The sequence below is a fragment of the Chanos chanos genome, chromosome 10 (genome assembly GCF_902362185.1).
Source record: "Chanos chanos chromosome 10, fChaCha1.1, whole genome shotgun sequence".
NCBI lineage: Eukaryota > Metazoa > Chordata > Actinopteri > Gonorynchiformes > Chanidae > Chanos > Chanos chanos.
The window spans coordinates 11,040,793-11,053,735 of record NC_044504.1 but is presented as its reverse complement, the minus strand read 5'-3'; the positions used below and the strand labels follow the sequence as shown (position 1 = coordinate 11,053,735).

The 12,943-nt window shown below is 39.4% G+C and overlaps 1 protein-coding gene across 1 annotated transcript; it reads left to right on the top strand.

Moving 5' to 3' along the window:
• The first annotated feature begins 1,974 nt into the window (after nt 1–1,974).
• Nucleotides 1,975–12,696, top strand: scp2b (sterol carrier protein 2b). The gene is made up of 5 exons (XM_030787059.1): nt 1,975–2,079; nt 6,032–6,131; nt 8,784–8,913; nt 9,850–9,929; nt 12,415–12,696. The coding sequence occupies exons 1-5, from the start codon at nt 2,057–2,059 to the stop codon at nt 12,508–12,510; spliced, it is 429 nt and encodes a 142-aa protein (XP_030642919.1). The 5' UTR covers nt 1,975–2,056; the 3' UTR covers nt 12,511–12,696.
• Nucleotides 12,697–12,943: the final 247 nt, after the last annotated feature.

The window sequence follows — 12,943 nt, the reverse complement described above, 5'->3', positions numbered from 1 at the left end:
ATCGCCTTTGTAGCAGGATGTGCCAACACAGTACCATACAGTGGGCCTGTGATTATCAGCTTTACAGTGGGGTTTTTTTCCCTGCTGCAATAGACTGCTTTACAGGCAAGGGAAATGTGTTTTGGGAAAACATGATTTCTGTATAAAATGCTTCAGAACCTCAGACAGAATATTATGTCAGTTACCACCAGCATTATAAAAATATGTGTTATGTGCTTCGCATACAGTAGTCAAAAACTGAGAGCATTAGAAATCCAGTGGCACCCACATGATGTACAAGGAAACTCATGAGTGTTGAAACAACTTTTTTACCTGGCTACATCTGATTCACACACTTGTAACTCAAACAGTGAGGGGTGCATGAGACTTGTGTGATATTTCACAAGAGATATGTCACAGTGGTGTGGCTATATGACCTTAGATAGTAGGAGTAATATGCTAAAATATAATTCTCAACAGATTCAGCAAATAACAGTCAATGTGGTCCTTAGGACATTTAGAGAGAGAAAGAGAAAAAAGGGAGGGGGGGGGAGCACAGAAAAAGGGGGGCATGAATCTGACTAAAAAGCCATGTAACAATATTATTTTTTGTAATATTCACAGCACAAAAAGGGTTAAGAACCACTGATATTAGCAAATATCTACTCGCTGGTCCCTATCATCAGTCAGAGACTGGACTGCATGCAGAGGGCAGTACAAGCTTTCCTTTATGAGAGAACTGTGCCGTGGAAGTCTTTCCTTTATGAGAGAGCTGTGGTGTGGAGGTGTTTCCTTTATGAGTGGGCTCTGCAGGCATGGTGAAAATATTGCATTTACATTTGTGCAGTTTGACATCTCACCTTTCTGCTGGATGTTAGAGTAATCAAGCCAAACTCAGTGTTGATACATTACCCTGAAATCCTCTGTGATCTATTAACCCTTGTCACATCTACATCCTGCTCCTCTCTCCCCCTGCTGGCGTTGGCTGAGTCGTTGTTACAGTGTGTGGTTCCAGGCTGGAGGGAGAGGCTTAAGAGGGTGATAGTTCACTCATTCCATTAGACTGATGAGATTTTCAACTGTTTGTCCCCACCACAGTGCAGGATGGTGAAACATGGTCATTCTCTCTCTCTCTCTCTCTGAGTCACACACACAGCCCGGATTCATTTGTAGCTGAATGTTGTTCTTATCATTGCTGCCCTGGGCATAAAATTAAGTTAATGGGATAAATTAGACATCAACAAAAATTAGACAAAATTATAACTAGACAGTAAGATTCTCGTAAAAGCCTGTAAGTTTTAAGATGCCTCTTGAATTGTTTACAGATAATTTACAGTATGTATGTAATATCCTATGTTAAAGTGTTTGAGGCTCACTTGAAGAGTGTTGTAACTGCAAATACCAACGTGTGAAAAATCCAGTCAGAAAAAGATAATCCTGGTATCCAGGGTGCGAATTACCGGTGGGGGGGTTGATAGGGTATGAACCCCGTAAGACTTGGACCCACCCAAAAGAGGTAAAAAAACAACAGTTGGGGATAAAGGGGGGGGGGGGGGGGGGGTCGAAACATTTATATATGCTATGGTATATAGCCATGGAGAAAAAGTTGACCCCCCGCCAGATTGTCATTGTATGATTCGCACTCTGCTGGTATCTATAAGTTTTCGGTAACAAGGTCAGCAGTCCCAGGTGAGCGCCTGGTCAACCTTCTTCATATAATCGTTTTATATATATATATATATATATATATATATATATATATATATTCTTTATTATGTGAGGTGCTTACAGATTTGACCTGTCAAATTCTTCAGGAAAACTGCAAAAGTCTGGAGCACTATCGTTTACGTCAGGTGAATAAATGGTGAATATCATTATGCTATTGATATTAGGTGTCTCTGGTGCTTTGAAATCAATGCAGCTCCGTCTCGGTATTTGACAACTTTGGTCTGGTAAGACTACAGAAATACCAGGAAGCGGCTGTGTACCGTGTAGTTGCCGAGTCGTGCAGCATCGATCTACTGAATTAACTAAGTGCCTCGGCATTTTAAAACCACTATTTGATACATTCTTCAAAATGCGCGTACAGCAGGCCTCGAGGTGAGAATAATAGTTAGTATGGTTATTCAAATGCCACGATCAACACTCTGTTATTCATTTAAAGTTTTAAGGTCATCCACATTCAGAACATGGCTCTTCTGTGTGACATAACAGCATGCATAGACACAAAAGACAATACCTAAAGTTGGCCAAGAAACAGCAGTCTGTTTAGATGAGTATTGCGTGCTCAGTTTGTTTATTTCCAGGTCATATCGTGCTAGTTCGCTTGCCACAATCATACCTTATTTTAACGACTGAAATGTGAACGTAGATTAGCTGTAACATGTAACACGGACACATTCTTGCCAGTGCTACTGTGATATAACTCCGCCAGTTGTCCGTAAATGAGACAGGCAGAATGTAGTTGTTTCATACTTGTGCAAATAAAAACTTCATGAGAAAAAGAGTTAAGAGTGCAGAACATTTAAAGTGATTTCTCAGGCAAGTATGGGACGGGAGTACTCGGCGTACTTTGCTTCTTCACAGTGTACGCCATGACTAGTCTGAGGGGCCGTGTGTAAGGGTTTACATAAAACGGGTAGCCTTAGTTTCTTTTTTTAAATTGGCAATTAGAGGTGGGTGTTAAATGCCGAGGCCTGTTTCTGCGTAGGGTTTACATAAGGGTGGTATAAACAAAGTGCGGAATCAAAGCGATAAGTTGTGGTCCGGTTGGACTAAAACATTAACTGTTTGTGAAACTAGTAACATTGTCAGATTTTGCTCAGAGTATTTAAATATGCACCAATCATTCGTTCATTAAGTCGTCCACCGTTTAACAATCGGTGATGTTGATAAACCAAAGTTCAAGCTCAGCACTCTGATGTTTTGGCTTTGTGGATCAGACATCAAATCTGGTCTTTTCGGTTTGTGCACTCCAGTGTCGCTACTAATCACTGAAAGCTTTACCCCTGTTGTTTAGCAGAGCATATTCCACACAGCGGACAAACAGGTTTTCTGCTCATAATGGCTGAGGGGAAATTTTGTGTGAGTGAAATGTATTTCCTGGCTAGACCTGTTACAGGTGATAGGAGTCAGTCAATCAGTCACAAAATGAGTGTAATAAGGTGAAACATTGATGCTATATTCTTAAACCACAAGCTTAATCCCCACATATAGTGCAACCGAACTTTGAAAAGTTTCTTTGTAACTAGTACTAGAAGCCGTGCTCACCTACTGTGTCTTTAGCACTGTGATTACAGCTTTCTTTAATGACGATTGAAAGCTGACGCAGCTCTCTTTAATGACGCAGTCCATGAGTACATAGGAAATTGTGTTATGTATCCTATTCTGCGTGATGCTAATACTCAGATATTGTATTTTGTAGTTACTTTCGACTGCTGTGGTAAGTTCAACGCAACCCCTAGATCCACGGTGGCTCAGTGGTTAGCACTGTTCCCTCACAAAATCCTTAGGCCTCATGAATCCTGGCCGTCCCGGGTCCTTTCTCTGTGGAGTTTGCATGCCCCCACCCCTTCCCATATTTCCGTGGGTTTCCTCCCACCACAAAGACATGTATGGTAGGATTAGTACTCCTGTCAGGCACTGGCAAAAAGACCTGGAGTTGGTCCCTGGGTGGCGGCGGTGGCTGCCCACTGTTCCTAGCTCATAGTGTGTGTCCCACTGCTCTAGTGTGTGTTCTCACTGGTGTTAGGATGGGTTAAATGCTGTGTTTCACAGCTCAGTGTATGTGTGACAAAGTTCTTCTTCTTTTTCATTTTGCATGTCTACTCTTAATTGCATCTTTGGCCACAAACTTCCACAAATCACTCTAAACTTGGCAAAATTCATAACTCAAAAACTGATGTAGGATCTCCTTGTAAGAACCCTTGTGAATATTGCATTTTTTAAAAAAAACTTTTGAATTTCATTGTGATCAGTTGTGTTGAACATTTGAGTTATCCTGTTATTTTCATTACGTGGTGTAAGCTTGGTTCCAGCTTAGTTACGGCAGGCCTAATTGATGTTGAGGAACACTGTGCTGAAAAGTCTGTGCTTTTGAGTATCTATTAGGTTATCTCTGGGTCAGTTAAACAAGCTCTGTCTTCACCTTTGTGTCTGCCTTAGAGAGAAACCAGATTTTTAATTTACTCCTTTTTTTTGGCATCAGGTGTCTGGAGTGTTTCTGTGAACTGTCAGAGTGAAATCAAAACAAACCCTCATGTAAGACAGAGATGGATATTAAACATAAGCTCCTGCATGGTTGAGGATTAGATGGTTTCTCTCTCTGTTTTCTTTATTGGCTTTAAGAGTTTCTTTTGTGGCCAATTATAGGGGAGCTTTTCAGAAATGTTCACTACAGGTTTTTCTAAATTATGTTTTTTTTCCCCCCTTGTGTTTACACAATCTTGAACAGTGATGTTTAGACATTGTGAAACCCGGGGTTATGTCATGAAGAAAGTCTAAACGTAGTCTGTGTTTCTAGGAGGTAGTTGACATCACTAACCCAAACATTCATTTTTGGGCTTAATCAATGTCACAATGCGTGTTGATAGGAAGAGCAGTCAATCCAAAGTTTTTCATTTCATAATGGTGCACATTCGTGTTAAAGGGCTGGACCTATCATGCATAATGCAATATATAGAGAAAACAAGGGGGTTCTATCTAGTCTACAAGGAGCAATTATACTCTGTCATTATACAGAGTTTTGAGAAATTCAGAACTACTGCTAAAAAGTAATACAGTCATGGATGCCTAGGCTAAGATGTGTGGAGAGAAATGCTAGAGTTTATAAGTTCCAATGAGGCTATCTTCAAGCACATTCCTCTAGAATGATTAGCTACATAATCATATGTAAAGACTGCACATAGCTTATTAAACAAGAATATGCCATGTAGAAATAAATCTAATCAATAGCCATGATGATTCACCTCATAAATCATGTTCTTATTTAAGTAACGTTATTGCTCTGATAGACCTAATTAATTCTCTGATAAACCTAATAATTCTCTCTGTTAACCCCAACTTTTGGTATTCTGGCAGCAGATAAACATGTTACATAAAGCAATATTTTAAAAGATAACATACTGCATGCTTTGTGTAGGTCTCACATTTAGACTTAAGAGACTAACAAGTACTTTAATTACAGCAGTTCAGAGAGAACATGAAAACAAGGAGTGAAAGGACCTCTTCATCCACTCATAAATTCCATGACCGTACTGTGCCATATTTAATATACAAACCTCGCAGACATGGTATTGAATTAAATGAGGATGGATAAGGCTGCACAAAATTTTAAAGTTATAATTAGAGAACAACAGTTGTCTTCATCAAACTGCACATATTGATTCTTCTTTTGACTGCTGTATTTATGTAGGCTGTGCAATCCCCCTTTTTTCAAATAGTTCATTTCAAGCACCTTGTTAGGTGAGTACAGAGTTCTTTAGAGCTTTTAAAAAAGGGTTCTGCCAGGTCTTGTAGGGTCTTGGTTTAGTGCAGGGTTTTACCTGTGCTCAGACAAGATGAACTGAACCTGCTCCTGAGCATCTTAGATATGGAGCATGTAGCCATAAGTCATAAAACCCAATTAAAAAGTTAGCCGTCTTCATGACAGGTGTAAGGCTGTTTTAAATTGGACGTTAGCTTGCTGACCCATGAAGCCGGCTTTGTAATACACATCTCTAGGCTTATCCTTACCAGTGCGGGATGATGTATAATCTTGTCGATCCTGATCTCACTGGTTCTCACAAAGAGCATGACAGGTCAGGATTTTGGAGGGTTGGTCCCTAGAATGTAAAGCTATTTTCAGTGTTCTCATCCAGACGTTTAGGCTACACTGCCCTCATTTTAAAATGTAAGCTACAGAAAACATTACTAAATATTGGTGTACTGAGATGTATCAGAAAAATTGCATTGACTTTTTATGCACAGGGCTGCAGTTGTCAAAATAGGTCCATCCATGCATTTGTGTGCCTCATTAACTCACCAGTTTAATTTATTTTACCCTCCCTTCCAGTCCTCAGTGTATCCATGCACTACTCACCAGTGCCTCTTCTGGCCTGGAGGGCTTCAAAGCACATGCAGTCTTCCAGGAGATTGACAAGAAGCTGCAGGAGGTACAGAACTTTTTTTTTTTGCTGTTGTTATTAAAGAAATATTAAATCACACAGTTTTAGTCTTTATAAGTTACATGATGTTTAGAAGCAGAAGTTTGCTTTATTAATAATTACTATATTTTTCCCTAGATTGTTGATCTGAGTAGATTAGGGGTGCCCTGACCTGCTCCTGGATGGTTAATAGAGGCTTGTACAGGCATGTCAGGTGTTTGTGCTCCATAGCTAATGTGGTAGCACAGTACCTGCATGATACGAAAACCAACAAAATACTAACTCATCAGGACTGGGTTTTTGGTGCCCCTGCAATACACTAAGTCCAATAATTGGAAGCTTGTTTGAATGAGATCAAAGATGAACCGCTACAGGCTACATCATAATGTGTTTTATAAGTGGCTGGCATGTACTGTCTCCGTACAGGCCCTCTAAAGAGTTTGGAAACATTCACCTCTCTCGCCTTATTTCTGGGGCAAGATTTCAGCCATAAAAACAATTTTCTTCACCGGATTTGATGACAAGATGTTCTACAATGTAGTCTTTCTTTGTCTGTCTTTGATTGCAGCTTTGACTATCTTGCTATGGCTACCATCTCTCTCTCTTTTTCTGTCTGTCTATCTATCTATACATCAATCTCTTATCATGACCCGGTTAGTAGCCACAGTGATTATGCTGTGAAATGCTTTTGCCTGCATTTGAATCCCAGGCTTAATTTTTACACAGCTTGGGATTTATGACAGTAGCACAATAAAGAAAAAAAAATCCAGCAACATACCAGTCATCACACTGGCCATCACACCAAGCCTTGGGAGCATTTTTTAGCCATGAGTCTGTGTCTCCTGGCGTTGTACCAGGCACATTTTCTGCTTTGAGAAGCAAAGACGTATATTAGTAGCATCTGCTGGCCAGAGGAAGACGATGTTGAAGAAGATGATTAAGGTTGTTTTGGCAAAATTGTCTGCTAATTTGGGCGAGGCATAGGTTGGCAGACCATTCCTTCTTAAAATGCATAAAGTATTGAATGATCCAATATGAAAATATATAATCCAGTTTCAAATAGTCAAACTATGTAGTCCAGCAGTAGAGAAATGTAAATCCTAAACCTCTGAGTTTAATCTGTAGAACAACAGTCATAGAGTCAGCAGCATACAAAAAGGATTTCAAACTGACTTAAAATGGCAAAAAGACATGAATCTGTGTGTAAGTGGCTAGCCATAAATCTAGCAAATTAAATTGTAGTGAATTATTAAGCAATAATTTAATTTGAAATACAAACAGTGACATGTTTTGTCATATTCTTTTTAAGAGTTTATTTGATACTCCAAAATTTGAACTTTTCATGTTTATGATCATATTTAAAAGTTTATGTCCAATGAAAACCTTGGCCTTCCACAAGCTGAATTTTTAAGATGCTATTCTAGTAATTTATTTATGCTGAGCCCGCCCTTGGTTCTCTCCTCAATGCCTTTTGAACACATTTGAAATATCTGGCTCAAGTATAATAACGTCATCTCCAGAGTCTACCAAAAAGTCACATTTAGCCAGCCTGTTTCTGATACTTATCCAGGATTTTAATATCAACTGGGGAGACTCTGGCAAGAAAAGACAAGGTACTGGTTCAAGGCGGAGCTGCTGCCTAAGTTCCAGTAAAATTACTCCGTGTTAGCATTGAGAAAGACAAGTTGAGTGTACTTGAATATTAATCAGATTAGTATCAATGTTAATTTACAGGATATAATGATAATTGTTTTTGTCATAAAGGACCGAAATATCCTGAATTGAACTGTGTCATTGTGAGACAAGTTTCTTGTCCTACTTTTCTACCATCCGCTGCGTCTCTGCCGTAACCTTGGCAGCAACGTGGAGCGATCTGTTTCCTATTAAGAGAACCAAGTTTATGTCTCTAGTTACTCTGACACTTTGTTTCCCTCTGAATGTGATTAACCTTTGAAATATGTTAAAAGCAAATGAGGTAAGATCGGTCCAAGAGATGTGTGCAACGTAACGCTTTCTTTGCGAAGCTTTAAGTAGTAATATGTTGAGATGTCGATTTTCATCTTTATGTATCACAGTTTTATGTGTTTTGGTTACGTTTCTATGTTTGCCATCATTGATGTTATCCCAAGGAATGGGGTCAATTCATGAAGTAATCCCAGTTCAGTATGACAAAATAGAATTTCAAGAAACTGAGTGTAACTCAACTTCATGGGGATTTACTCATTTACTATGATTCAAAAAATCAACTTTTAAAATGGAAAAGTGGGTTATTAACAAACAGTGTTTTAGAATTCAATCTGATTGAATTCCATTTGCTGTCATTCTGATTCTACAACCTCCAGACTTGTGTCAGTTCTGACTTCAAATCCCCAAATTCTCAATAGGAATGAATCGTCAATTCTCAGTTCAGTTCTGAATCCCAAGCCTGGCTGTCACCTTGTTTATACCAGCACCATGATGTTTTAATTCCCTGTGTATTTCAGTGATAGATTTTTGTTCCACAGCATAGTCATTTCAACCCCGTTATGACTGTATGTCATTACAAGAACCAATACAATAGCAGAGCAGATTAGGGCAGAGCACAGAGCTCAGAGCTACTGTCCTTAATGCAGTAGCTTTTGGGGAGTCAACACACAGTGTATTGCCTGTTTTGTTGTGCAGGATGGAGAGCAGTTTGTGAAGAAGATTGGAGGAGTTTTTGCGTTCAAAGTGAAAGACGGGCCAGAAGGGAAAGAGGCCACCTGGATCGTGGATGTGAAGAACGGCAAGGGCAGTGTTCATAATGACACAGGTGTGTGTGTGTGCTTGTGTGCGTGTGTGTGCACGCCTTTATTCAATAGGGGTATTCACAAGTTCAATTTAGGGCTGTTAGGAATACCATTTGTTAATGTGAGTTTCACTTTGAGGACAGAATGAATAGTGGAATCGAGTGGGATCAAGTTTTTCTCATCGTAACCAGAGAATCTAGTCTCACTTGAACAGACAAAGAACTGACTCATTTCTTCCATCCCTCTGTGTCTGGTACGCTCATTTTTCATTAAGAGTTTAAAGAAAATTCAAATGCAACTACTATGCATCACCTTCCATTTTAAAAATGAATGTAAGTACAGAGATCTGCTGATGCCCTAGTTAGATGAGTTATGCTTTTTTTTCCCCAAACAGAAGCGAAGACCACCTCGGCTTTGTTTTAATAGAGCAACAGAGTTTTTCAGATTTTGATGCGTGCGTGTGTGTGTTCGTGCGTATGTGTTTTTGTGTTTTGTATGTGTGTTTGTGTTTGAGTATTTTATGAATAGTCTTCTCCATCTTATTTCAGTTTAGTCTAAGTCCTGGTGTTATTTTTGCCTGCCTGTATGTAGGATTAGACATAAAAGGTACAAACGGGTCAGTTTGACATTTGAGTGCATTGACTGAGGATATTTCAGTACTCATTGATTAGGTCAGAGATACCTGTGTGCTGACAAGAGGGTGAGAATAATCTTTTTCTCCCTCTTAATTCTTATGTTTGTTTCTGATGCCCCCCCCCCCAAAAAAAAGCAAAAAAAAAAAATACAATCAAATAAAACACACACACACACACACACACACGCATATATATACATTGTACATCTTTATCCCTTCTCTCTCTGTTGTTCCATATTTCTTTTACCCTCTTTCTTTTCTCTCTCTTTCTCCTCTTTATGCCACACTCTATTTCCTTCTTTTATTGTCTTTCTTTTTTCTCCAGCCAAGAAAGCTGACTGTACCATTGCCATGACAGATGCTGACCTGCTGGCTTTGATGACAGGGAAAATGAATCCTCAGACAGTGAGTTTCTCCTTTGACCACCAGAGACCTCAGCTTGGACAAGTTTTCACTTTAAGACTATTTCATGGTCAAACAGAGGTGCAGGTTACAGATCATTAATATCTGCACACATTCTAGGAGTTGAAAATTTTGGCAAAAGCAGACATATCTTGAACCATTCCTATTATACCATCTGCCCTGAACACCGATTCTTTTGGCTCAGCTGAGTGTGAAGCTGTGAGTGAGCAGAATCATATCTCAGGCTCTTCTCACAATGGCAGTTCTCTGTGAAACACTCTCCTACTGTGAAAACATGTTTGTCATCTATAAGGGAACTGGAAACAGAAACACACAGATTTAGATAGGTCCTAATGGACCCAGACTGGGTGTCATAAAAAGGGCTTTATAATCCTATTACCCTTTTTTTTTTTGTTGTTGTTCCTGTGAAGTGGGACACATCATTATCACAAGATATTACATAAGAAATTACATGAAAAATACGGTTAGCATGTCTGCAGTGCGTTTCCATTTGTCTGTGTAGGCTTGGAAACGGGGTCGATGTCAAAGTGTAAACCTGAGAGTTTCAGAGGGTTCTTTTTTCTTCCAACAGTCTTTTATGTTTTACAGGTGTATATTGTATAGTAATAGCATCAGGTACAAAAAAGTGGAGGAGGAAAAAAAAAAATCCTAGGCAAATATATTTTTGGCTTCATTTACTTGGGGAATGTCAGCATGTTAATGCAAAGAAGTGCATTAAGTGCAGTGAAGTCAAAAAAGTGTGTACTGACAACAGTGAGCTTTATTCTAAAACATATTTCATATCCAATTAAATGTGTTTTCATGATAAAAACAGTAAAAGAAAATAAAAGGACAGCGTTTTTTTTTTCTTTTTCTTTTTTTTTTTGTAATATTGCATTTGGAGGTCAGTGTCTAAAACACTTAAGCACAGTCTCTTTGTAAAAATTATTAGTGGGTTTTTATCTCTGTGAAGTTACTGAGCACGAAATCATCTTGCCCTCTCAGACAAATAAAGCTTTTGATACAGTCGCCATGTTTGTATTTCTGTCACGATTATGATGTCACCCTCCCATAATTTTCAGATGCACCATCTCCTCTTCCCCTCTTTATCCGTGGCCTGCTGCTCTGCAGTGCACAAACCACCTCCTCTGCTTTTACTGTTAAACTGCTGTGGTCCTGTCTGTCCCACTTTCAGGGCGAGTGATAGAGAAAGAGAGCGCTAATCCCGCTTTTTACCCTCCTGCACTTGCTATATGAACTCAGATTTGCTTCACAGAATGTTGTGTTTGTTCATTTAGATTTTAGACCTGTTTGTCAATCCTCCAGCGCGTTTGGAAAACCCATTACTACAGAGGCGAGAGTACGAACGAAAGTAACTTCTGTCACAGTGCAACGCTCTCTTAGGAAAGAGCTAAATATCTCATTTTCTATTACTGAACATATTACGGTCACTAAGTGTAGCCGTCTGACACTCCTACTGTCTAAAATAGTGGAGGCATCAGACTCATCCTTTTGTGTCTGTACTGTGACTCTATCCAAAAATTGCCTCACATCTGTAAGTTTCTGGGGATGTTAATGGACCCACTGACCCAGTAAAATTTAATTTATCTCGTTGCGTCAGAAGGTCCAGTGACTGTCCTTCAGCAGTTGTTTTAATCCAGGGAACAGGCACAGCTCTTCACCACTTTGATTGTGAGTCATCAATGTGATGACTCATAATTGCTTAAAGCTGTTTTCTGAAAAGGTTCTTACCTGACCTTCGAAAACACACATAAAGCAGTCAGAGTATTACACGCTTGTAACATCTTTTCAGGGCGAAGCAGTGTGTTTTTTCTTCTCCTTTTTTTTCTTAATTACCGTTATTTTTCTTACACATGGAACAATCAAGGTAACAGTCACAAAAAGAAAAGGACCAAGGTTTGTAGTTCTGTTAGGGCCATAAACCCTCAAGTGTTCATTTAAGAAAAAAAAATATTTCATATACATAAAGTATACAGAATGCACTCATTTGTTCAGGTCATGTGCCTAAAATGCCTTGGTGCATTAAATTTTAATTTTAACTTTCCACTTGCTCAAACCTCCATGTACCAGTATGACATTACCTTCAGTCAGTTTTCAGTGTGGTAGCTGTTTTATTTCAGCAGGCAGCAGTTCTGATTAAGCTATTTGCTGCACAATTAACCATCACTCTTAGGGGACTGTTCTGCAAGCTTTGCTCAACTTTACTCCTCTAAGATCCATTTAGGAGACAATTTTGTATTTTAACCTAGTGCAGGTGCCCCTGAGTCAGCTCTTCCACTGATTATCAAACCTTTGACACGGACGTGTCGGAGGGAAACCGAGTTCCGTCTGGTAGGTCAAGTAGGAGTGCAGACGCTAGGTTAACAACATTTTCCACCAAACCACAAGGACCAGACCCATACAAACCATGGTGATACTGTCATTTCTGTGCTTCGTTCCAACATTTTCTTCTTTGCCTCCGTCCTAGGCTTTCTTCCAGGGTAAGCTGAAGATCACAGGAAACATGGGCCTGGCCATGAAGCTCCAGAACCTGCAGTTGCAGCCCGGCAAAGCCAAGCTGTGAGACTGAGGGAGGGGAAGGACCTCTGCCAGCCCCATCACAGTGTCCGGGATGGAATGTCATGAGGAGACCGAGACTGGAATGTTCCATTCGTGTTGGAGCAGGGTGACCACCAGAGCTGTAGATACTGTAGCTGTAGATTTTTTCTTTTTTTTTTTCTGGCTCTTTTGTTTTTTAACAAGACCACACAGTAGGATGAAACAGACACACACTAGACTTTGTGGCATATTAACTTGTGTTTTTTTTTGTGATTTGAGACCTCTTTGTGTAAAAAAAAAAAAAAAAAATATTGAACTCTCTATTTGACTCTCTGATATATACAATAATAATGGTGTCATCTCCCAGTGTGTAGGTTTCTCTAAATGATTTTTTTTATTAAGGCTGTTGTGTTCTGTCATTCTTAATGTTTCTGTAAAGCTCTGATTGTCTGTAATGC

Bases quoted from the DNA above. Each gene is read 5' to 3' on its own strand.
- scp2b (XM_030787059.1), top strand. From the start codon at position 2,057: ATGCGCGTACAGCAGGCCTCGAG. The intron at 2,080-6,031 runs GTGAGAATAATA...CCTCCCTTCCAG, and splicing joins CGCGTACAGCAGGCCTCGAG to TCCTCAGTGTATCCATGCAC. The intron at 9,930-12,414 runs GTGAGTTTCTCC...CCTCCGTCCTAG, and splicing joins GGAAAATGAATCCTCAGACA to GCTTTCTTCCAGGGTAAGCT.